The 24,654-nt window shown below is 51.1% G+C and overlaps 2 protein-coding genes and 1 pseudogene across 2 annotated transcripts; 2 read left to right on the top strand and 1 right to left on the bottom strand.

Moving 5' to 3' along the window:
* Positions 1–123: 123 nt before the first annotated feature.
* On the top strand, positions 124–20,780 carry BRME1 (break repair meiotic recombinase recruitment factor 1). Its single transcript, XM_045289703.1, has 9 exons — positions 124–148; positions 910–1,078; positions 10,766–10,838; positions 11,044–11,136; positions 14,018–15,115; positions 18,303–18,368; positions 18,745–18,755; positions 19,771–19,866; positions 20,245–20,780. The coding sequence occupies exons 1-9, from the start codon at positions 124–126 to the stop codon at positions 20,393–20,395; spliced, it is 1,782 nt and encodes a 593-aa protein (XP_045145638.1). The 3' UTR covers positions 20,396–20,780.
* LOC123521639 lies at positions 9,299–10,687 on the top strand (annotated as a pseudogene).
* Positions 20,781–22,091: 1,311 nt separating the features above from the next.
* Positions 22,092–24,610, bottom strand: NANOS3 (nanos C2HC-type zinc finger 3). The gene is made up of 2 exons (XM_045289756.1): positions 24,036–24,610; positions 22,092–22,525 (listed from the first exon to the last, which is right to left on the bottom strand). The coding sequence occupies exons 1-2, from the start codon at positions 24,484–24,486 to the stop codon at positions 22,464–22,466; spliced, it is 513 nt and encodes a 170-aa protein (XP_045145691.1). The 5' UTR covers positions 24,487–24,610; the 3' UTR covers positions 22,092–22,463.
* Positions 24,611–24,654: the final 44 nt, after the last annotated feature.

Below are 24,654 nucleotides of genomic sequence, written 5' to 3' on the forward strand. Positions count from 1 at the left end.
AGGAGTTTCCTTTATTCAGTTCACTGTTGCCCTCAATTGAACGATGTCAAGGGCCGAAGACGGGGTCCCAGTTTTTCCAGACTGGATATCCTGCAGGTATCATAGAAACTAGAGCAGTGCGTAATGTCGACTCACCTGAGCCTCCAGGGTATGCTTTTGTGTGAGAGCTCATTTGCTGGTGCTCCTCTTCCTCTACCACCACCACTACCTCCACTTGCTGTTGAGGGACTCTGACTGGTGGAGACCCCTTGTGGCAGTGTAGAACTGTGCTGACTTTAGATATAGATCATCAGACTTTTCTTCTAAGGTGCCTCTGGGAAGACTGGAATCACCAGTCCTTCAGCTGGCTGTCGAGCATGCCAACAGGGACTCCTTTGGTCTTCCACCAAGGGTTTCCTGAGTCCCTGGTGGGCTCAATGCTCATCCAGCAGGACACAGCAGAGAATGAGATGGGCAGGGAGCCTGGTTGTAGTATCTAGGGGCAGAAAATGGCCCAATACATTCCAGGAAAGCTGTGAAGGGTATACAAGAGTCAAGTACCACAAGGGGGATATACTGGAGAGGAGACAGGGATGGCCCATCTTCTGGCCACACCCTCTCCTCAGTTCCCCGGAGATTAAGTGGGCTGGGTCTAGAGGCCCATGAGGTTTGAGGCCAGACTACCTTGGGCCTTCAGCCTCATGATGGCCAACCCATATATAAAAGTCCCTTAAAGTCTGTGGCCTAGTGAACCTATATGAATCCCCTGCCTCCCTCACCAGGAGAAGGTAAAAATGCCTCCATCGCCTTTGGAGCAGGCTCACCTAGGCTGCACAGTGGTTCAGTTGTGTCTGGCATCAGCACTGGCAATGCATGCTCCTAGCCCCCACCCTCCCTTTCTCTCTCTCTGTCTCTCTAAACCTGGAGAAGGAATTTATTCCCTGAAACCTCCGAAGAAACCAAAGCTGGACAGCTTGGACAGGGCCCATCAGAGTCCAGAGTTGGACTGTTTGCCTGCCCTTGAAGAGTCCAAAGATACATTGGGACCATCTTCCCCTGCAGAGCCCAATGACAATCAAGCCAGAGCGGCAGCCTCCAGGTAAGTGGCTCAGAATATTCCAGGTATGGGGACTGGGGTTGGAAGGGGTGGGGGTCCACGTGTCCCCTTGCAGGTGTCTCCCATGAGGGCTTTTACCCCAAGACTGTCTGTCCTGTTTGCAAGAAAAGTCAACGTTTTAACCCTGAGCCTATGAAGTCTTGAGTTGTTCAAGGTCACATTCAGTTACAGAATGTAACTCGATGAATTGTCTGTTGGTCAAATCCCATATCCCACACTCCTTCTGCCCTTAGTCAAGAAGAGTATGAAGCCCTAAAACCATGCCCAGTGAAATAAGTCCGTCTCAGGACACACACGCATCCAGGACCATGTACGAGGGGGAACCCAAAATTGGAATTTTTTTCAAAGATATTGATTAAGAATTTGTTTTATAAAACAACCCTTATCACCAGAGATCGGGTGAGTAAGGTGTGTGGGGCAAGAGAGGCATGCTGTTTTTTGCCAAAAACTGGTGCACCGAGATGGCTGCATGAGCAGGTGCATTTTGTCGTGGTGGCAGCACCAATCCCCTGTCTGCCACAAATCAGGCTTTTTTTGTCGCATCCTATTATGCAATCTTTTCAGAACCTCCAAATAGAAAGCTTGATTAGCAGTCTGACCTGGTGGAATTAATTCCAAATGCACTATTCCCCTCATATTAAAAAAAAAAAAGAGCATCATCTTGGTCTTTGATTTCACTTGACTAGCTTTTTGGGGTGAGGTGATATGGCATCTCTCACTGGCTTGATGTTCGGTTTCAGGGTCGTAAGAATAGCACCATGTCTCATTAACAGTAATGACCTTGGGGAAAAAGGTCAGGGTCACTTCAGAGCAATCCCCTCACTTTGCCATCACTTTTCCCACTTTTCCTTGCGTCTTCTATTTGCATTCCTCTTTCTTGCTTGACCCTCCCAGCTTTGTCCTTGGGTAAATGCTGCCCCTTTGATCTTATATTGTTGATTATTCAAACCACAACATGTTTCTACTGGATGCTCTTTTTCCTGGTCAGTCAGAACCCAGAGTACACATTTTGTAATGGCCTTTCTCATTCCCAAATCTTCCATTAAAATTCACTGAACCAAGCTCCAAGATAGTCCAGATAACTTCCCCAATTCTTCAGTGGTCTGTCGCCAGTCTTCGAGCACAAGTGCATGAGTTTTGTCAACATTTTCATCCATTTGGAAAGTTGATGGATGTCCCAGAACAAGGTTTGTCATCAATCACCATTTTACCTTTTTTAAATCAAGAAAACCACTCGTACATTTGAATTTTTCCCCATAGTGCTGTCCTTGTAATCTGTATTCAACAACAAAATTTCACAGCCGCATTGCTGTTCTCTTAAATTAGCCATCACAAAAAAACGAGATTCAAGAAAGACTGTTTCTATGAAAAAATTTACTGTGACCAGAGAGAACCTTCCCAGAAAGTGCCATTGGGTGCGCTAAGTCAGAGCAAGTTGCTCGATGCTAATTTTCCTTTTTTGTGTGTGGGGTACCCCCTCGTATACAAGGGGGCTTTAAAACATTTTTAGTCCAATGCCATTCTTTTTTTTTTTTATATATATATATATATATGAGCAAATGCCTTTATTCTTGTTGATTGAAATCTTAATGCTTTGGTTTCCTTTAATTTTTTTTCCATTCTTTTTTAGTACTATTTCCACATACTTTTTGAAGTCCACCTTGTATTTTTACCACTTTTTTTTTTTAGAAAGCTAAGAATGATCGATTTGTTCCAGGCAGTATGTTAATGCACATAACACTTTTCATATATATGCTTATTTTATCCTCATGGCTCTGTGTTGTTTTTATCTCCAGTCACAGATGAGGGTCCTAAGGCTTAGACTTAGATTGAGGTGCTCAAGGACCCTAGGCTAGTGTGGGCCAGAACTGGCATTCCAGCCTATTTCCAGTTCCCAACATTGTCACTCTCTGGATCTTTTATTATCTCAACAGATATGTAACTAAGCATGTGAATAAAAAGACCTCAACAATCTAGTCTGCTCACAGGATTAATCCCCATGCAAGAATCACAAAGTTCTGAGGGTTAGTGGAAGTTGAGAAAGAAGGATCCTGAAGCTATTGTCTTCAAAGGAGGCATTATAGATCCAATAACCACATTTTATGAAAAGCCTATTGAGGCAGGTGTGTGTGTGTGTGTGAGAGAGAGAGAGAGAAACTGAGAATGAGGTGAAGCAGATCATCTGTGTTACATTTAGCAAGTCATACACATTTTGTTTCAGCTCATCTGAGCAATCCCCTCACTTTGCCATCACTTTTCCCACTTTTCCTTGCGTCTTCTATTTGCATTCCTCTTTCTTGCTTGACCCTCCCAGCTTTGTCCTTGGGTAAATGCTGCCCCTTTGATCTTATACTGTTGATTATTCAACCAGAGCTCCATTCCAGACCTGCAGGGTGACTAAGTCTTGGGAGTCCACCAATCTCTTTCAACCTGTAAGTCTGATCGCTTCTATGATTTTGAGTTTTGTTCCACATTTTTCTCTCACTCTATCCAGAACCTTCTAATGTGTGTTTTTTCAGAGCAGTTGGTAGTGGTAGCCAGGCGTCATCTAGTTCTTTTGGTCTTGGGGGTGTGGTGTGGAGACTGACATTTGGGTGGTCTATTAGCCCATTGGACTAGTGTTTTCCATATGTTTTTCAATTTTCATCCCTCTTCTTTCCTCTGGATGGAGAGAGACCTGTGGGTGCACTTTAGATGCCTGCACTCCTTGGTGAACTTTGCCTCCATTGTGCACCACCAGATGTGTGGATATGTTTGCAGCAAAGGTAGATGCACATATATAAATACCCCGTCAAGTCTGTAGGTATTTGTGGAGATACTCCCACTCCCCCTCTACTACCTGTTCAGCCTACATGTCCAGCTAAGCATCTACTCATAGATCCCCACTATTTCAGGATTGTATGGATAACAGGATTTGAAACAGAGCTGTTTTCTGGTGTGTGTGTCTGTCTGTCTGTCTTATTTGGCGCCATTGCACTTTTAGGATTAAAGGCTAGATCAGGAGGCCAGAAATACTGACTCCCAGGTCGGCCCCAGGCAGCCCTATTCTAAGTACTGGGAAAAGAGGTGAGGAGAAGATGGAACACCTCAGGACCCCGCCTCAGATAGACAGGAAGACATCCCTGCCCCTGGCCACTCCTGACGTCAGATCTCCGGAGGCCAGGGGCCAGGACCTCCAGATCTCCAGAGGCCAGGGGCCTGCCCTCTGAGTCCAGGATAAGAAAGGTGGATGCTGTGTATGCCCACCCTTTTATGTTTGTTTGTTTTTAAGTGTTTCGTTATGAAAACCCCAGGTACAGAACCATAACACGCCAGAAAACAGAATGTACAGCAAAGTTTAAAATACGTATGTTGAGAACTGAAACACAACCAGCATCCCTGAAGCTGCTTGCACCACCCATCCCAATGTGTCTTAAGTATTCTAACAGACTTCCTCTTATTAATTCCCAGACTTTATATGCCTCAAAACCTCCGTTGGGACAATCAGAGTCCGTGAGCGTATTTTCATGCCGCTTCATGACTCTTCTTGCGCCACCTCCAAAGTGGGAATCATCTGGTCTTTTTCACAATATGCGTGTTCTTGTACATGCCGTCGAGTCCATTCTGACTCCTAGTGACCGTTTACAATGGAAGAGAGCCGCCCCACAGGGCTCCTGGCATCTTTCAGGAGGCAGATCACCAGGTCTTTGACCCCCAGAGTCGTGGAGGTCAACCTTTTGGTTAGCAGCCGAGTGCAAACCAGGGCTCCTTATACTATACATACAAACACTTATTCACACAGAACCAGAATTTGGCCCCCTTTAAGTCTCTTATTAAAATATTTCTTTTATTTAACCCAGTAGATTGAAAATATTATTTTTTCAAGATGGAACCAATATGGTATTGCTGACATAATTTACACTCCTTTGTTTTTGTCCCCAGCCTTCAATGTCCAGTATGTATTCAACACACAGCACATCTCAATTGCAGTAGCCGCATGTCCAGACTAGCAGCAGGGCTGGAGTTCAGGTAGAAAGGTCGGTGTAGGATGCCTCTAAACCAGGGGTTCTTAACCTGTGGGTCGCGACCCCTTTGGGGGTCGAATGACCCTTTCACAGGGGTCACCCGATTCATAACAGTAGCAAAATGACAGTGATGAAGTAGCAACGAAAATAATGTTATGGTTGGGGGTCATCACAACATGAGGAACTGTATGAAAGGGTCGCAGCATTAGGAATGTGGAGAACCATTGTTCTAAGCCAGCATTGTTCTTCCTCCAGTTCCTAGGTTGCCTTAGAAACCTCATCTTCCAAACCAAGAAGAACCCTAATTTAGACTAAACCCTCTGGGCAAGTCCCAAACCCACTGGTGTTAGGAAAAAAAATATCCAGGAAGGACATTGTAGAGGGCTTGTCCTTTGACCTTTTGGACTGATGTTAACTGGAGGGTACAAAACAACTGGCTAAACTCAAAACCTGATTGTGGCTGGTATTCATTTAAGGGGTCATGGTAGTGCAGTAGGCACTGTGATAGTGTAGTGGGTTGTGCATTGAGCTGCTAACTGCAAGGTCAGGCGTTCAAACCCAAGATTCTCCCTACCGGAGACAGGAGGGGCTATTTACTCCTATAAAGATTTAGAGTCTTGGAAACCCAAAAGAGCAGTTCTATGTCCTTTAGGGCTGCTTTGAGTTGGATTTGACTGATGGCAGTGAGTTTGGTGTTTTGTGTGGTGATGCAGTGGTTATGACACAAATGATGCTAAGCAAATGGTTGACAGTTCAGCCCCACTTTTTGATCCACAGGGGAAAGACCTGGTGATGAGTAAAGCCTAGGAGTCATTCTGCTCTGTCTATATGGTCGCTACAAACCAGAATTGATCCAGTGGCACACATTTGAGAAACGGAACCCTCATGCCACAGTGGTGGTTGCTGTCCATCCAGAGGTTCAGAAAGACCCAGGACTTGCTTTTGTAAGGATGAAAAGCCAAAACCCAGCCCATTGCCCTGGTGTTGAGTCCTATACAGAGCTATAAAGATTCCAGACTCACTGCTCTTAAGCAGATTCTTCTCCATCGCTGCAAATCTTCAGAAGAGCAGAAAACCTCACCAGCAGTGGCTGGTGGGGTCAAACATATGATCTTGTGGTTAGCGTTACCCACAGCGCCACCAGGACTACTCCTTGAAAATTCCAGAAAGAATATACCATTTGGGGTTTATCTAACTGCTTCCTCTTTGACAAGGTGGATTGGCACACTGGTTGCAACAACGGACTCAATCATTACAACAATTGAGAATGGTGCAGGACTGGGTGGTATTTTGTTCTGTTGGACATAGGGTCTCTCTGAGTCAGAACTGACTCAAGGGCCCCTAACCACAACAACATGATCTTCCCCCACTATCCTCGGGAATTGTCCCTTGTTTGCACCCAGTCTACTTTATAGGTGGCCTAGTGCTTTTGAGTTCCATTAAGGTATCAGATAGTATCATTTGCATAGAATAAGCCACACAGGGAGCCAGAGTACATACACTGGGTGATGGGTGACCCTTGGGGGTGTAGCTTTGGACTTCTTTCGGCCAAGTCGGCAGTTTGAATCCACCAGTGCTCCTCAGGAGAAGGATGAGGCTTTCAGCTCCCATAAAGATGTACAGCCTCGGGAACCCATAGGAGCAGTTCTTCACTGCCCTGTCGGGTCATTGTGACTTGAAGTGACTCGATGGCAGTGGGGTTGGCATAGAATTTTTGGTAGGTGACTTGCTCTAGGTAGTTGTTGTCAGGGCCATAGAGTTTTGTAGTTGCTATCAGTCAGTCCATATAATCTGGGTCTCTGAATGAAAGCCCATGCTTCCTTTGCGCTTTGTTTTAAGCCCTTGTCCCAGCCCTGCCACTTCATGTCAACATCATTAAAATGTGTCCACATCTCTCTATATAAAATTTATTGGTAATACTTGCTCTTTTGTCTTTATTTCTTTGCTTTCTTTTCTTCTTTCCCTTAATTTCTTGATTCCTTCCTACCCAGTCCCCTCTCCCCAGCCCCAGATAGCCGCTGATCTACTTTTCTAGGAGTGCTATTAGGTAAGCATTGGACTGCTAACCACAAGGTTGGTGGTTCAAACTCACCAGCTACCCCATAGGAGAAAGATGAGGCTGGCTGCTCCCCTAAAGATGTACAGCCTCAGAAACCCTGTATAGTGTCACTATGAATTAGATTGATTTATATTTTTTAATGTCCTGTTTTATTGATAAATTCTTGGGGGGGAAATATAGAGGAGATAATTTGCTGTTTCTATTTTTGGGAAATCTTATATATAGTCACTATGAATTGGCAATTAGTTAACATTATTTGGTTGATTCATAGTTTTTAAGTCCCTGTTTTATTGATTAGTCTGTGGTAAAAAATATATATAGAAAAAATGTTGGTGGTGAGTTTGTCTTTTCTCTTTTCACCTTCTTTTCACATTTCAGGACTCTTCTTGTTCCCCACAGTGAAGCTAGTGGGTCGCTCAGAAACAGATGCCTGGGGCAGAGCCATTTCCATCTTCCCCTTCTCTAGACCTCTTCCAATCAAAACGAGTCTGGAGAAGTCACGCCTGTGTGATTTCCCTTCCAGTAATACACTGCTGGGTTGGGAAGCCACTCACATACCTTTGCTTCTGTGCATTTGCCTGTTCTAGATATTTCAGCTAAGTTGAATCATAAAATAGTTGTCCTTTTGCTTCTGGCTTATTTCCCTCAATAGAATGTTTTCAAGGTTCACCATGCTGTAGCATGATGACGACACTTCTCTTTTGCCTGCATAATATTCCGTTTATGGAGGGACCATGCTTTGTTCACCCATTTGTCTATTGATGAACACTTGGGCACTTTCTGCCTTTGGGTTATTGTAAATAATGCTGCTGTGGACATTGGTACTTGCCCACTTGCCTGCAGTTCTGTGTGTGTGTGTGTGTGTGTGTATCTGTGTGGACACATACATACACACCTAGGAGTGGATTTGCTGTGTCCGATGGCAATTCCTGATTTAACTTTGTGAGGAACAACTAAACTTTACCACAATGGTTACACCACTGTACGGAGGTGGTACCAGAAAAAAACCAGAATTGTACTTGGCAAAGCAGAGCTTTCATAGTATGCATTTTTCCCACTAAGCAAGCAACTTGCCCTGAGTGAGTGCACCCAGTGACTTTGCCTCGAAAGGTTCTCTCTGGTCACAGTGAAATGTTTTTGTAAAAGCAATTTTGCTCGAACCTCATTTTTTGTGAAGGCCAATTTAAGAGAACAGTATGAGGCTGTGAAATTTTGTTTCTTGCTAAAGAAAAATGCTGCAGAAACTGTTGTGATGTTGAGCACAGCTTATAAGGACAGAACTATGGTAAAAATTAAAGTGTATGAGTTTCCAAAAAGGTGAACTGTCCATGAATGACAAACCCTCATTCTGGACGTCCATTAACTTCCTAAATTGACTAAAATGTTGATTTGTAGTGCATTTGGAGTTCATTTTACCAGACTATTATTCAAGCTTTCTGTTTGGAGGTTCTGAAAAGATGCATAAAAGAGTGTGACAAAAAAAGGCCTGATTTGTGGCAGATGGGGGCAGGGGGGTGGGACAATACTGCATGACAATGCACCTGCTCACACAGCCATCTCTGCATCCGTTTTTGGCAAAAAACAGCATGCCTCTCTTGGCCCATGCACCTTACCTACCTGACTTCTCTCTGCACCACTTCTTTTTGTTTCCACCAATGAAGAGGGACATGAAAGGACAGTGATTTGATGACATAGAAGAGGTGAAGAAAAAAAACGAGGTGTTGTGCTGTCAGCCATCCAAACAGATGAGTTTGAAAAATGTTTCCAAGAATGGAATTGCAGATTTGACAAATGTATTAAGTGTAATGGAGAGCACTTTGAAGGTGATAAGATTTTATATAAAAATTTTTAATACAAAAAAAGTTTTAAGACATAGCTTGGAAAAAAAGTATTTTTGGTGGAGGTACCCCCTCATATGTACCTACTAACAATGGATAAGGATTCCAATATCTCCCAATCCTGGCTAACTCTTTCTCTCTCCTGTGTGTGTGTGTGTGTGTGTGTGTGTGTGTGTGTGTGTGTGTGTGTTATAATAGCCAATCAAGTGAGTGTGAAGTAGTGCTTCACTGTGGCTTTGATTTGCAGTAATCACTGGCACTGGGCTGCTGACTAAGGAAGAGGTTGGTGGATGGCCCTCTCTATCTTCTCTGCATTGGGAGCAGCTCACCTGCCACCACCCCTCATCCCCTAAAAATGTATGCCTGTGCCAAATTTGTCTCTACCCCTTCCCTCGTCAGGAGCACCTCCCAGCTACTGAGCTGGCCATTGTCTGTGTTGGTGCAGAAACAGCCCGAGACAACTTGCAGATGAGCACTTCAGCTGCTTAAAAACCCCACGTTCCCTGACCTCACTTATCCCTAGTTGAAGCTTCCAGACCAGCACCATCTCAAGGGATATTGACACAGCCGCCAAGTTCACTGGGGCCCGGGCTGTCACAGTTGGAGTGGCGGTCTCTGAAACACATTGGGACTGTGTTTGGGAGCTTCATCATTGGTTGTGCCAGAAACCCTTCTCTGAAGCAGCAGCTCTTCTCCTGTGCCATTCTGGGCTTTGCCCTCTCAGAGGCCATGGGCTTCTTTTGCCTGCTGATGGTCTTCCTCATCTCTTCGCCATGTGAAGGAGCCATCTCCACCTCCCTTAATTCTCTGTCCTGTGTCTTGTCTGCCCTATATAGTCCTTTCCCTGCATCTCCCTGGGCAGCCTGGGGAAAGTATTTGGCTCAGAGTGTGACAGAGGGAAGACAAGTAAATACTGCATTAATAAAGAGGGAAAAAAAAAAAGGTTTGTGGATGGAATCACCAGTAGCTCTACGGGAGAAAAACCTTAGCCATCTGCTTCCCTAAAGAATGCAGCCTGGGAAAGCCTGTGGGCCCGTGGTACTCTGTCCTTTCGGGTCACTGCAAGTCAGAGTCGACTGACAGCACACAGCAATAGAGACTAGTGTCATCAAGCATTCTTCATGGGCCTGTTGGCCATTTGAATACCTTCTTTGGAGAAATGTCTGTCTTTTGCCCATTTCCAAATTGAGTGATTAATCTTTTTGTCTTGGGGTTGTAGGAGGTCTTTAGATATTCCAGATATTAAACCCTTATCTGATAAATGAGTCTCAAATATATTCTCCCATTTCATAGGTTGTGTCTTCACTAGGTTGATACTATCTTTGAATAAGTAGAGGTATTTAATTTTTATGAACTCTATTTTCCCTTTGTTACTTGTGCTTTTAGCTTCATGCTTACCGGGTTTTGCAGACACAGTGCTACTTGGATCAAGTGTTTCTTGTGTCATCTTACCATTTCTAGAATTTGCCTTGTAGGGAGCCTGGGGCATCAGCCCACTCAAGAATCCCTGTTGAGTTTAGGAGCCCGTTCCTGGTGTGTACCTAAGGGGTGCAGTCAGTGTCGTCTGAGACCCAGTAGCTGTATTCTATAGGTGGGACTCTGCACCCTTCTTAAGGGCTGAGTATTACCCAGGTCACTGTTTGTTGCCTCCACCCCACCTTTTTTAGATGCTCCAGGGGCTCCCTTTTAGGAGGTCTTAGCCTGACTTTTCTTTAAGAGCTTGGTCTTGGAGCCCCAGAGCCTTCTCTGTTTGTCTTTGTCCACCCAGCACCCCTGATGAAGACACAGAAGTCCCCACCAGACAACCAAAGAAGGACATGGTCCCCTTCCCTCTTTCTCAGGTGAGTATGTGTGTGTGTAAAACGCACAGCTTTCTCAGCCCCAGCGCCCTGTGCTGCTTCTCACTGTCGACAATGCTAACTAACGAAGGATAGCAAGGGCTGCAGTTGAAGCAACAAGAAAAAAACAGACTTGTTTTTCTTGAAGACCCAGTTCCTTATCCCTCATCACCCTTGCTGCTCTATTCTTGTCCTGTTTGATTTACAGAACTCAGTTGGGAAGTTTGTTCCTCAGTTTTCAAAATCCAGGAAAACCGTGACAAGACAAACAGAGGACATCGAGAGTGGGGCCTTCAACCTGGTAAGGCTCTAACACCCGCCCTGCTGAGCCCTGCAGAGCCCCACACTTGGCCCAGCCTCCATAGCCAGGGTGCTTCTCCGTGGGCTGAGGCTCACTTCAGTTCCTCTGGCAACAAGCAAACCCGTGCCCTCAGCAATCCACCCCTGATGTTCAGCGCACCCCATTCTAGGGGTCCTTTGAATGTGTACCCAAAGTGTGTACAAGAGTGGGAGCTCACAGGCCTACTAGCGGCATTTAGGACAGCCAAGCCTTTCCCCCAAAGATAGTTCACTTTCCATCCCTCACCCCCATTTGTGTTTTGGGGGCTTTTGTGTGAATTAGGGGCTTAGTCATTTGCTTTAGGGATGGCAGTGTCACTGGTAACACATGCCCACCATAAAGGAGCCTGTAATCCCTCCCAAACTGGGAACATTTCAAGTGGCCTTCAACAGTGACTGGCTCATCCCCACCACAGAATACTACTCGGCAATCGAAGGAAGAACTGAGGACGTGCATGAGAAATGAGAGGGGAAAGCCAATGGCAACACCATATACATGCCGTGTGCTCCCGGCTCCTTGCCACAGCTGCCACGGCAGAATAATAAAGATCCAGCATAGACTGTGGTTCCAGATGAGGAACTGTGAGAGTGAGAGGCTGTGCTTGGTAGTATTGGTACCATTCAGGGTCTTGACGTTGGTGGACACAGAAAACACCACAAGTGACAAAATTGTCCAGAAAGTAAGACACATGCTGAATGAGTCCAAGTCACAGCGGGGAAATCTGAATGAGACGCTTGAAGTGGATCATTATCATCACTATGAAATGACTGCTATGGCAAAGCCCAGGGTCACCTACAAGAGCGTGGCTTACACACAGTCAGTGGATGTGCAGCTCCTTATTCACTTGGAGATGGGTCTAGGGCAGCTTCCATCACTGGTGCCAGACCCCATAGCCAGCGGGTCACACCCTGCAGCTGGTGGTTGTTGTGTACCCCTTGTACCACAGCTGGAAGACTCGTTCCCATGCTGCCAGAAACCAAGCCAGCAGTGCTGTTGGCCAGGTGTGTAACATACATACGTGAGCAGAGACTTGATGGGGCCTCCCCACAGGCAGAAGAAACTGGTGGAAAGAGGGCCTCGGGCAGGGCTCCCAGCACAGACTTGACAAGGCAGCAGGTGAGAGGTGGAGGGACCTGGGCCACCCATCCTCCCAGCACCCATGGCTCTGCAGGGGGCTTCAGCTGCAGAGCTGTGGTAAACCAGGGTACTTGGGCTCCATACAAGTGTCTCAAAGTAAAAAGTTAAAAGGCGAGGGCGGGCAGCTTCCTGATGAAGTGAAGGCGTATGTGTGTGAGACTCAGCAGGCTGATGGCCTGTGGCACTAGAATTGGTGGGTATCTGTAGTGCACAGTGCCTGCGCCGAGAACCGTGGAAGAAGCAGGGCTGAGGAGTGCATGCTGGGCGGAGCTCTGTGCCTCCTTGGTGGACTTCTTTCTCTGCGGCTCGTGTGTCGCAAAGTTTCGGGGCCAGTCAGGTGCAGAAGTTTTGGGTATGGGTTTTGAATGAGACAGTGTTTGTATCCCACCTCTGCTACTCGCCCACCCTTACTTAACCTTGGGAATGAGGCAGAATGACAGCACCGGGTCTCCCGAGTTCACTGCCAGGACTCTGCCAGGCACTGTCTGTGATGTCAGCACCTCACCAGCCCACAGCCTGGCTGTCAATGCTAGCCAGATGCTCTGGTGGTTAATTTGTGCTTCTTAAGAACTTTTATTGTGGTGAAATAGATAAGACCATGGAGTTTTCCAGTTCAGCCATTTTTAAGGGTCTCATTCATTGACATTGGTTGTATTCATGTCACCCTTTCAAATTCCTGATCTTTTTCATCACCCCCAAAGTGGTCCCCATTAGCAGTTCCTTCCTACTTGCACCACCCATCTGCTCCCTGTCTGGGTCCACCCAGTCCACAGGGCTCAAGGAAGTGGAATCACACATGTGACCCTTGGCATCTGGCTTCTTTCTGAGGTTCATCCACGTGGAAGCACATGTCAGTGCTGTGTTCCTTTTTAGGACCAAGTAGCATGCCTTCATGCTTAGTGAAGTAGAGGGTCAGCCAAGGAAAGAGCAAGACCCTTGAGATGGACTGACACAGTGGCTGCAAAAATAGGCTCAGACATAACACTTGTGAGGATGGCACAAGGCCAAGCCGTGCTCTGTTATGTTCTATGCAGTCGCTATGCGCTACGGGTCAGAACCAACTGCAAGGCATGCACCTACAATGTCCGGTTGCATGCATCCACCACCCTGGGTCTCCTCTGTTGAACTGCTGCAGAATGCCCGGGTAGTTCCCACCTGTTGGCCATCATGGACAGTGGCCACTTGCTCAAGGGGCTTGAGTCCCCTGGCTGTACTCCTGCTGGCAGACACTGCAGCACACGTGAGGGTTCACTTGGCCTGACGTTTCCGATTCACTCCAAGAACACATCCCATCTTCTCTGCATCTTCTCAGTCCCCGACTCTGCTGTGCTGCCCTTGCAGGAGTGGTGCTGCCGTGACAAGGGAGAACCTGTTAGGGACACCTGGCAGTTTTTCCTTTTTGAACTTTTTATTTATCTTGAAGTAATTCTAGACAAAGGAAGTTAGAAAAACCATACAAAGAAGTCCTCCACGCCCTGCTCTGGCCTTCCCCCAGTAGTAACATCTTGTTACACAACTGAAGTCCCTGGTCAAGACCAGGAAGCTGCCACCAGAGCCCTCCAACCTTCCAGAGAGCTGCCTGGCCAGAGAGGACACCAGGCTTGGGGTGATGTGGCGGGGGATGTGCAGGCACGTGGGACAGTGTGCATCAGGACAGTCTGCCCAAGGGTGGCCAGTGAGGGCCCTGCTGTCTTTCTTTCCACAGGAAACGCTGCTGGAGCCCACTGCCCCAAAGGGAGGAAGCCAGCAACTACAGGCATCCCTGGAGCTGGCTGCCTCTGAGCAGAGCCAGCTGCACTGCCAAGAGCTCCCCCTGGAGCCTGGGCCTGGCAGTGGGGCTTGTCTGCTTGGCACATCCACGTATAGCTCCTTTGTTTCAGAGAGAGCCAGCCAGCCACCTCTGTCAGAGCCAAGCAGGGTCTGTGCTCTCGATAGGGGCTGCAGCAGTTCAGAGCCTGGGTCCCCAGTAGAACAGCCTGGGGACAGTGGTCTGGCTTCCCAGGGTCCTGCCCAGGAAGGGTCCCGACCAAGCAGTGAGTCTAAAGGGAGGGACCCACATGGAGAAGGCCCCCATGAGGAAGGCAGTGATGTCCCAGGCACCTCAGGCCCTGCTCAAGGAGAAAGTGTGCTAGAACCTGGCTCGGCCGCTCAGGTCCACCCTGAGTACAAGCAGAGCCCCAGTCAGCCTCTCCTAGTCACCACAGATAGGAGCACAGACCCCACAGCACCACCACTGGAGCCACCCAAGGGGGGCATATTGGGTGGCCAGGCCCCTGACAGTGGCTTCATTGGGGCCTTGCTGAGCAACTTGGAGGCTTCGGGGGAGACGAGGCCAAAGGACCAGTCTTTGAGCAATGACCCCGGGCCCCCAGCAGCCTCCCCAGCTCCCGTTCATAGGAACCAAGAGCCTACTGTAGATGTTGGCGATCCCTGGCCTCTAGTCCCAGCAGCCAGTCCAGGTGCAGATTCGAAGCTGATGCCAGGGCCTACTCAGGAGGGGCAGGCAGGTACCTGCATGCTGCCTTCCCCAGAGGAATCTGAGGGTGGGAAGGCAGCCAAGTCCAGCAGTGATGGCCAGCCAGCTCCCGAGTCCTCAGGACGTGGCCTCCCCCTACAAGCCACTAGCCCACCAGCGCCTAGAGAGGTGCTGGATGGCCCTCAGGGGCCTGGAGCCTGCTCTGCTCCCGACGCCGTGGACCAGTCCGTCTGGGTGGATGCCTTGCCCATGGAACTCGACTTCCTGCCTGACAGCCAAATGCAGGATGCTTTGGATTGCCCGGACTTCCAAGCCCCACATGAGCAGGTAAGAGCTTCCCTGGGGCCCACCCCCAGCCTGCTCCAGGGCAGGTGGTGGCTAGCGAGGAGCCCTCCCACAAACTACCGCAGGGGCCTTCAGGAGTCTGAGTGGCAGCAGGGCTGGGTGATGGTAAGTGGTTGTCTGGAAAGTCAGAACTGCCTCTGAGGGGCCGGCCCCATAGGGCAGCTGAGGGATCTGGGGGCCTTTGAGAAGCAGTTACCTCACTGCCCAAGCAGTCACTGAGGTCCTCCCCTCTCAGCCCCGGGGTTCCCCCGCCCAAGAACCTTTGCTCATTCTTAGGGTCACTGGGCGTTCCAACAGGATTCAATTAGTTGACTTTAAATAATAGCTATGTGTATAAAAACGCATTAAAAAAATAAAACCAATTACAGATAGCCTTGAAGTCCCGCTGCCCATGTGCAGTGGACCCAGCCAGTTTGGTTTAATTTATATGTATGTATGTCTTTTTCACGTGTGTGTGTGTGTGTGTGTGTGTGTGTGTGTGTGTGTGTGTGTGTGTGTGTTTGCTTCCCCGCTGTGATTTGTAAGGGCTTTGCTGCCTGAGACCTGCCCACCTGACAGGGCAGTGGGAAAAGCTGCCCAGGTGTTGCCTTTTTTGGCAGCAGAGTCTATTCCAGGTGTTCCTAATCACCTGTCGGGGCAGGTGGCTGCCTCGGTTCAGGAGGTGTGGGATTCCTGGCGGTTGGTGCACCTGAGCCTGGCTTAGGGCTTGGCAACTGCAGTTGGGAGGGGCAGGCAGTAGTTTGCACACAGGTGCAGCCAGGACACTGAAGGGGTCAGGCACCTGCCGGAGGGGGCCCACAGTGAGCAGAGGAAGCAGCCGGCCTCCAGGCTGGTGAGGTGCTGACACTGCACCTCAGCCACGCTGTCTGGGGGTGAGGAGCCCATTTCTGTGGCCATCCCTCAGCACCTGTTTATGGAGCACCTGCACCTGGTTCTCCCCGAGGGGGCGTCTTCGTTCTGCCTGGCTCCTCCATGTAAGGTGGTGCAGCATGGTGAACTAGCTTGGCTGTTAGCCGGAAGGGTGGAAGAAAGACTTGCAGACCTGCTTCTAGAAACCCGGCTGCTGAGAGCCCTGTGTGGCACAGCTGTGCCCCGACACACTCGGGGTCACCATGAGTCAGGTCAGCTGGACACGGAGTGTTCCTAGAACACAGCTTCTGAGCGAGCACAGCTCAAATCTCAGCTCAGGGACCTAGGCTGGGTGGAGCAGAGTGGGGAGCGGTGAAGCTGGACTGAGTAATTGAACCATCAGCAGGGTCCCAGTGTGGCTTAGTGGAGGAGTCCTTTAAAGAACTGATCCTGGGTTCTTCCCTGAGTGAGCACAAGTCCTAGGACAGGTTCTGTCCCATCAGGAGAGCCCGTGGCCTTGGGGAGCAGCAGTGGAGCTGCTGAGAGTGAGAACGACCCTTGGGCAAGAAGAGTTCGGTGGTGAAGGACATTGAAACGGAGTTAAGTTGCTACATTGCCTACAGAAAAGAGGGGTGACCCATTATGTGAGTACAGTGAGGCTTCTCCCCCTGGTTCCACTGGTGCTGGGGGCCAGATCACTGCTTGCAGCAGGTCATCCCACACACTGTAGGGTATGTAGCAACCTCCCTGTCCTCAACCCAATCAGGTGGCATTAACCCTCCCTGCCCCCCATTATGACAACCTGACATGTTACCAGACATTGCCAAGTACCCCGTGGGGGCCGCAGTCACTCCAAGGATCGCTGGGCTGTAGGCAGGTCCTGCTCTCTTTTTTAAGAGCTTTCAAAAGTCCAAACTCATCGGCATTGAGTCTGTGCTGATTCACAGCCACCCTATAGGACAGAGTAGAAGTGGCTCTGTGGACTTCTGAGACTGGAAACCCATCTTTCTCCCTCAGTGGCCGGTGGTTGCAGGCTGCTGGCCTCATGGTTTGTAGCCTACTGTATAACTACTGCCCCACCAGGGCCTCTTATCTGTGCATCACCACAGTCCCCAAACAGAACATTCCCATCATTCCCCCAAATCCTTGCAGAGTAGCCACTCCACTTCCACACCCCTGGCCCCACTAACCTGCTTCTGTCTCTGGGATTTGTCTCTGGTGCTATGGGCTAGGTGTTGGGCTGTTAACTAAAGGGTTAGTGGTTCAGATCCCAGCCACCCTGTGGGAGAACAAAGCTGACTGCTCCTGTGATGACTGTCTCAGAAACACTCAACAGGGCTGCTATAAGTCAGAATCAATCAATGGCAGGGCGTGGCTTTACAAGGTGTCAAGGTGCCCTAGTGGTGCTGTGAGTGAAGCAATGAGCTGAAAACTGAAGGTCAGTGGTTCAAGCCCACCAGATGCTTCATGAGATTAAGATGAGACTGTCTGTTCCCATCAAGACTTGCAGTCTTGAAAATTATGGGAGGTGGTTCCCCTCTGGTTGAGGGGGGTGGGGGCCTTCCCTGTGAGTGGAATGGGATAGGACATGGTGTCAAGATTCATCCCTGGAGGGACATTTGGGCCCTTTCCAGCTTCTGCAGTTGTAGACAGTGCTTCTCTGCAGGCACCCCTGAGAATCTTTGGATCCGGGGCCCTGGACACTGGTGACTGGAGCCTCTTTCCCTGTCATCTGATTTGGAAAGGCATACTGAGAACAGGGCCCCTCTCCAGAAGAGGCGGCCCCACGGCCCAGCTGCAGCTATGCCTCTTAGAGGGACCTCAGGTCATCCCCGTGATCCAAGCTGACATTTCCACAAAAATTCAACCACAGCTGACATTTGGATACTTTCCCTTCATGTGGTTACCAGGCTGGCTCCTCCATTCATAAGAACTTGCCCTTTCGCACCAGGGGTTGGTGGGGAGGGGGTGGGGGGGGCAGGCAGAATCTCTTCCTGTTATACTAGATTCAGGGCTGCCTGGCTTCCCCTGACCTGGCTGTGCCTACCATGTGCAGCCGAAGACCCCAGTGGGCTTCTTGGCAACCTGCAGTTGGTTTGTCTGGTTAGGGACAGTGGGTGTATCCATGAGACCACTGGTGGTAACCTAGGAACCTGCAGGGGGACACAGCACCCAGGCGGGTGACTGTATCAGCAAGGAGAGTGGCTGGTCTCCCCCAGGAGGCTTCTTCCCACAAGAAGTCTGCTTGGTGGGGTTGGGGGTTGGGACTCAGGGCTGGCCTCAGCTGGCCATGCCCTGCATTTGTGTGCTTACTTTTCAGGCCTGCCCCGGAGGCAGCAGACCACCTGCCAACAGAGCCCCCATCACCACTGTCCAGCCCAGATGGGTATAGAAAGCTGCCTTTCAGTCCTGGGACCACCCCCCCTTACCCTCCCCAGGCACCCTCACATCTTCCATGTGGCCCCCACTCTGCCAATAAGGGGTGGGGGCAGAGCCAGCCTGCCTCCCCCTCTTTAGTCCCGTTTCCCCAACCAAATAAGAGCTAACTCTGCCTTTCAAACCCTCAAATCATAGATGAGTGTTCAGCATCCTCCCAGTAGGGTCCCTGGGGTGGTGCCCCAGTGCTCTGTGTTCATATGCATATCTGTGCCTCTCCCAGGAGGGTGGGGGGTCAGGAAAGCAAAGAGCCACAGGCTGACAGCACCATTCCCAGTGCTGCTCTCAGCTGTGGTACCCTCGCCACCTTGGTGCTTTCCCTCCAGGGAGCCACAGGGTGTGGGGGAGTCCTCCAACCAGCCCCTTGGGGTATCCTTCCTTCACCCTGTGCTACTGTCCTTCTGTCACCTTGCATGGGAACCTGCCTCTGCCAGGCACATTCAAGGCTAAGGCTCTCTGGGATGGGGGTGGGCCAAACTGGTCTCCTCTGCCCTGCACATGGTCTCAGCCGGTAGCTGTGGGGCCACCTGCTCTTCCCTTTTTCTTTCTCCCTCTTGTACTAGAGTCTTTGGTTCTCCCCACAGGGCACCCCCCAGCACAGATGGCACACAAGCCCCTGGGAGAGTTTTGTGGCCTTAGGTTTTAGGGTCCGATGCTGAGAGACACCCAAGAGGCTGAGGCCCATGAGCAGCCAGCCACCCTGGGGGCAAAGCCACAGCTACTGCCTGCAGGTGTTAAGCAGTGCAGTGCCCTAGGGAATCCCCAGCCTGTACAAATGGTTAAAAACCCTAAAAAACTGCTAGCCCAAAGGTTTGAGTCTACCCAGAGGCACTTTGGAAGAAAGGCCTGGTGATCTACTTCTGAGTTGGAGCAGGCTCCTGAGGATTTTGTTTTCACAACCCCTCCCCCCAGTTGCCTAATGTCCTGTGGGTGGGGACCATGTGACAGGGCTGCAGCTGCTGGGGAGCACTGGATTCAGGCACTAGTGGTTTTGGCAGGGCCAGCTGTGTTGACAATGAGGACTTTTGCCCCAAACAGAGAATCCCAAAACCATGCCACTGCTGCCGAGTCGATTCCAGCTCACAGCAGCCTTATAGGCCAAGGTAGAACTGCCCTGTAGGGTTTGGAGACGGAATCTTTATGGAGCAGACAGCCTCCATTTCTTCTAGAGTGGCGCCTGGTGGGTTTGCAGTTGGCAGTCCAACATTTAACTCGAGCAGAGTAAATGGGGGTGGGGGCGGCAGTACAGGGGCAGCAACTCAGCTACAAAGCCCCTCAAAGGTCCCTCTAAATGGTGCAGCATTGGGCTGGGCCCAAGTCAGATCAGGGCCTTCTGCCCTTGCCTTTCCCAGGCCCTGCAACTCCTCAGACAAGGGCTTTGAGGGTCCTAACCTGGAGGATGCCACGGCCACCGTGTGTGGCCTCGTCCTGGAGCTGTCCAATCTCAAGTGAGGACCGGGCTAGGGGGTGGGGGAAAGGGCAGGGGAAGGAGTGGCTTGGGGATCTGGGTGGCCCCTTTGGGAGCTCCGAGGGTTAAGGGTTAAGATAGAAAGGGTTGAGTTGTGGAGAACAGTGACAGCCCCCCCTCCCCCACTCCGACAGGACGATTTGGGTGCATGTGTGCCCCAGGTCAGGGAGGCTGTGTGCATAGGTGAGCATCTGCCCTCGTGTGAGTGTGCTTGTATATATGCACAAGCGTGTGTCTGTGCAGGCGTTGAGTGTACATGCAGGTGCCAGGGCAGGCGGGTGCGCATGCCCTCTTGGGTGAACAGTGCCTGCACCACAAGCGCCCCCGCAGCACATCTGCCGGTCCCTCTCACTCCCAGCCGACTGATCATGAGCACCCACCGGGACCTGGAAGCCGTCAGACGCCTCAGCTACCGGCAGGCCAACCTGGCAGGAAAGCCCGCCGCACCGTATGCCTCCAAGGGGGCTGGGAGTCACTCTCGCGGGGAACCGCCATGGAGGGACGCATAGGACAACTTCCGGCTACCAACTCTAAAAGGGTCGTGGGTCGCGCGCACTCGCGGTTCCTTTCTTGAAGGACACTCCTGGTGCTGGGAAGGTTTGGGGGTTCCTGCAGCTCCACCAAGGCCGGGGGGAGGGCAGCTTGATGTGTGGTTTCCTGCCACTGTTCTCAGCCCCATCCCTCCCTGAACCGTGGGCACCTGCGCCGCCTGCAGGCCGCCCGGGTCAGAGCAGCTTGGTAGTTGGGGGGCGGGGGCGCCCAGATGTTTATCTTGGTTTGCGAATTTCCTCCTTGGAGAGGTGATGGAGGGTTCAGAATTTGTTTCTTTGCCGTGTGAGAATAGGACTCCCTTTGTTGGTTGTATCCATTTCCGGATTTCCATTTCAGGAACAAGTTAATAAATGATTCATGAACACAAGCCAGCTTGCAGCTCGCCTCTGCTCTTTCCAGTTCTCCCGGTGAACCGCTCTCTCCCCTTAATCCCCACCCCCACGAAGACACTGTCCCTCCTGTGACCCATTCCCACCTTTTTGCTGGGACAAAAAGGGCTTGCCACCCCCACCCCTCCATCAGTATGTCTGACTACTCCTAAGGGACCGGGTGGGCACACCTGTATAGGTATGTGCACATGCAAACTCACAGATGTGAGCCCACTGGGACACCATAGCTAATGATTGGCCGGGAGTTTTGAGTCCAGTGCTCAGGTACCTACCCCTACTGGGCCTTGTCATCCTGGCAGACACATCTGTCCATCAGAGGGAGGCACCGCTCACAAGGACCTCACCAGACAGCCGACCTGGGGCACCAGGGGCCGTTGTCCTTGTCGCAGAGTAACACTGCTTCCATTAAATATGGCCAAGGCCACCTCCAGAACCCAGACAGGACTGCCCCTTCGCCCCAGTGCCAGAAGGGGCCAGGTGAGCTGGGGCTCCCCAAGGTGTGGCCACCCAGATCCCACACTTCTGTGATACCTCCTTCCACTCCTATCCAAGTAGACCTCCAAGCCGTCACTACAGTGCCCTCTGCTCAAGACCCAGCTGCCCTAAGTCCTGGAACAGTCCAATTCCCTGCCCCCAGTGTCCCTAACTCCCACCAATTCTCCCTTTGCTTGCTGCCAGCTGCGGGGCAGGTTCTGCAGTGCCCTTTGTCCTTAGGATGCCCATGGCAACACACAATCATGGGGCCTCCACTCTGAGACAGGGGGCTTACCCCACCAATACCTCCAGTGTGGGAATCTGGCCCATTCCTGAGTTTTAAAACACCTGAATTTGCAGACATGAGAAGCCCTGGCAAGTACAGTGGTTACATTGGGCTGCTAACCTTAAGGTTAGCAATTCGAAACTACCAGCTGCTCCATGGGAGGAAGATGAGGCTTTCTAGCATATAAAGTTTCAGTCTCAGAAGCCACAAGGGGCAGTTCTACTTGCCCAATAACTATCGTGAGTCAGAATTGACTCGATGACATCGAGTTCACAGATAGGGCCCCTGAAGCGGATCCCATGATGAGAGGATGTGATCAGAACCCCTCGGATGCTCACTCCTGTCCTGGAACTGGTCCAGCAGGAATTCGGGAGTAGTTGGGGGGGAGTGGGGTCAGGGTAGGTCCTGGGACTGGACTGAGCAGCGAGAGGGAAGAGGCCCTCAGGGCCCCCCAGCCCCAAACGCCAGAATGTCCAGTCCCAAGATGGTTTGATGTGACACTGCTCCATTCACACGGCATTTTATTGAGCACTGACTCCAAGTGGGTGGGGGTGGAGAGATGAACAGGACAAGCTGGGGGTTGGGGGCTAGCAGTGTGGGGGAAGGAGGTGGGGTGTACCTGGGACTCCTTTCCCATAGGAAGGATCAATCGATCAAGGCCATACTCCCAGACCTTGTCTATCCACTAGCCCTTGTGGCCTCACGCCTAGGTCTGGGGGCCAGTCCTGGTTGGGTGTGGTGTATCTTCCTGGAAATCCTCCCCCAAGCCTCAGTCCCTGTCCACAGGCGAAGGCAGGCCAGCGGGGAAAGGGGGGTTGTCGGGTGTGTGTATGAGGTGGGGTGGATGTCTGTCCTCCCAGAGCTGGCCTCCTAGGCTTAAGTGGAGGGATTGCAGCAAGAAGGCGAGGGTCCTGAAGGCTTCCTGGCACCTTTGGAACCTGGATTTTAAAAGGGGGAAGGAGAGGAGAAAAACAATATTGAAAATGATGAACTGTTATCCTCAAACATAGCCCGCTCCCGGCCCCCAAGTTGGAACTTCAGCCCTGCTGTGGCTTGGGCGCCACCTGGGGGCTGCTCAGAGTAGCAGCCCCAGTGCCTCCCAGAGCCGAGGTGGCTTGCTGGGCTGAAGAGAGCACTTTCCAGGGCCAGACTAGTCAGCCCACCGTAGTTTGTTTACTGGGCGCCTCAGGTACCCTTTCTGGGCTGGTATCCTGGCACTACCTCCCTCTAACCTGTGTGGGAATTTTCCTGTTCCTCAGGTTCAGGGGGGCAAAGACAGCCCCCAGGTTGTCATTTCTATGCCTCTTCTGCTTTCAGCATCTCCCACTTGGCCTTCCATCAAACCTTGGAATAAAGCCTGATCCTAACTGGGTTCCAAGGAAGGAATTTCGTTCATGTCCCAGTGCCCTCAGTGCAGCTTTGAGGTGGGAGAGGGATCAAAAGTCACCAGTCAGCTACCACCCCCAGGGAGAGTCTAGGGGGAAGCAGCACCCCTACAGCCCCTCCTCCACCCCTTCAGGCAATGAAAGGTGCTAAGTGGATAGGTTTCTCTTTAAAATTCCTGGAGCCCTGAGCTCTTTTGCACTGTTAATAATCCCAAACCCTTACTCCTCAAAGCCTGATACAATAGAGGGGACTGCAGACACCCAGGCCCCACCCCAGCCCTGCAGCTGGAATCTGCATTTAAACAAGGTATCCGGAAGTTAGAGAAGGGAAGAAAAAAAAAAAGAGAAAGGGGGGGGGCGGACTACACTTCCACAGTCCAGCCCAGCCATAAAACCTGCTGCTACCCAGGGCTGAAGACACACACACACACACACACACACACACACACACACACACACACCCTTTCCCATAGCTCCCCAGTGCCCAAGACTGAAGACAGACACACACAACTTCACATAGTCCCTAAACTGGCCACCTCACACACCTACCCTGGTGCCGGGCCCCAAACCTCAGGGCCCCCCCCTCCCCACCTGACTGAAAGAAACCTCCAGAAATCACTTCCTCCAGCAAGTCCTGGGCTGGGCCCCCATTCAGCACCTAACACACATTCCCCCCTGTGCCCCAGTAACTGTTGGGTCCTGCCCAGTGCCTGGCACAGGACAGACATGCACACAAGCAGGCTAGGCATTCTCCCAGCCACACTGCCCCCTGTACCACTGCAGTGCTGCTGCTGCTGCTGCTACTGGGTCACTGGGTCAGGACAATAGTACTTCCAGGCTACCAGAGAGGGTAGCAAGCCATAGGACACACAGCAGACCTGACCCTAGCTGCTTCACACTGAATACCACTTCCAGATCTGTTTTTAGAACACCCGTCCAAGGTCTCTGCCGGGGTCCTTGCCCTTCACCCAGCCCTCCAACATGGGCCCTGGGGTGAATCCCACTGCATGGAGGCCCAGGGGGTACTGTCCCACAACAGGGCCCTGTACAACATCCCACCTACCTGTTTCTCCTCCTCGGCCGTGACCCTGGACCTGCATCCTCGTCTTGTCCGACCGGACGACCTTCTTGCCAGCAGAGTTGCGGGTGTTGTAGCTGTAGACGGAGGTGTAGCCCTGGCCCGTGAGCGGGCAGAATCGGCGGGTGTGGGCCCGCTCTTGGGTGGCACCACATTGTGGACACACATAGTCTCGCAGGATGGGGCACAGCACCCGGCCAGCCTCGTCCTTGAGCTTATGAGACTGATAGATGGCCCGGGACTCCCCATTGTGTTTGCAGAAGGTGCACACGCGTTCGGGGGCCAGAGAGGACTCCGGGCCGGGCCTCTGAATCAGAGGCTGTGGAGCTGGCGGTGGCTGGGAGTCCAACCTGGTCTCGCACTTCTCTTCCCCACGCGGGGCCCCCACCAGACGGGCCAAACCCAGGTAATCTGTCCACAGGTTGAAAGTCCCCATGGCTGAGGGGAGAGCCAGGCAGAGGTGCCCGGAGAGAAACTACCTTGCCTGTCGCTCAGCCCCTTTCTCCTACTCCTCTGAGGAGCCTGGGAGTCTGGGCTGTCTGTTCCCTCCTCTTACCTCCTACCTATGAGGGGGTACGAAGAGGGAGGAGCCAGCCAAGGGAGG

The sequence above is a fragment of the Echinops telfairi genome, unplaced genomic scaffold (genome assembly GCF_000313985.2).
Source record: "Echinops telfairi isolate 266 unplaced genomic scaffold, ASM31398v2 ScPeMD7_30;HRSCAF=105, whole genome shotgun sequence".
Lineage (NCBI taxonomy): Eukaryota > Metazoa > Chordata > Mammalia > Afrosoricida > Tenrecidae > Echinops > Echinops telfairi.

Bases quoted from the DNA above. Each gene is read 5' to 3' on its own strand.
- BRME1 (XM_045289703.1), top strand. From the start codon at position 124: ATGTCGACTCACCTGAGCCTCCAGG. The intron at 10,839-11,043 runs GTGAGTATGTGT...TTTGATTTACAG, and splicing joins TCCCCTTCCCTCTTTCTCAG to AACTCAGTTGGGAAGTTTGT. The intron at 15,116-18,302 runs GTAAGAGCTTCC...CTTACTTTTCAG, and splicing joins TCCAAGCCCCACATGAGCAG to GCCTGCCCCGGAGGCAGCAG.
- NANOS3 (XM_045289756.1), bottom strand. From the start codon at position 24,486: ATGGGGACTTTCAACCTGTGGACAGATTACCTGGGTTTGGCCCGTCTG. The intron at 22,526-24,035 runs GTAGGTGGGATG...TTTAAAATCCAG, and splicing joins CGGCCGAGGAGGAGAAACAG to GTTCCAAAGGTGCCAGGAAG.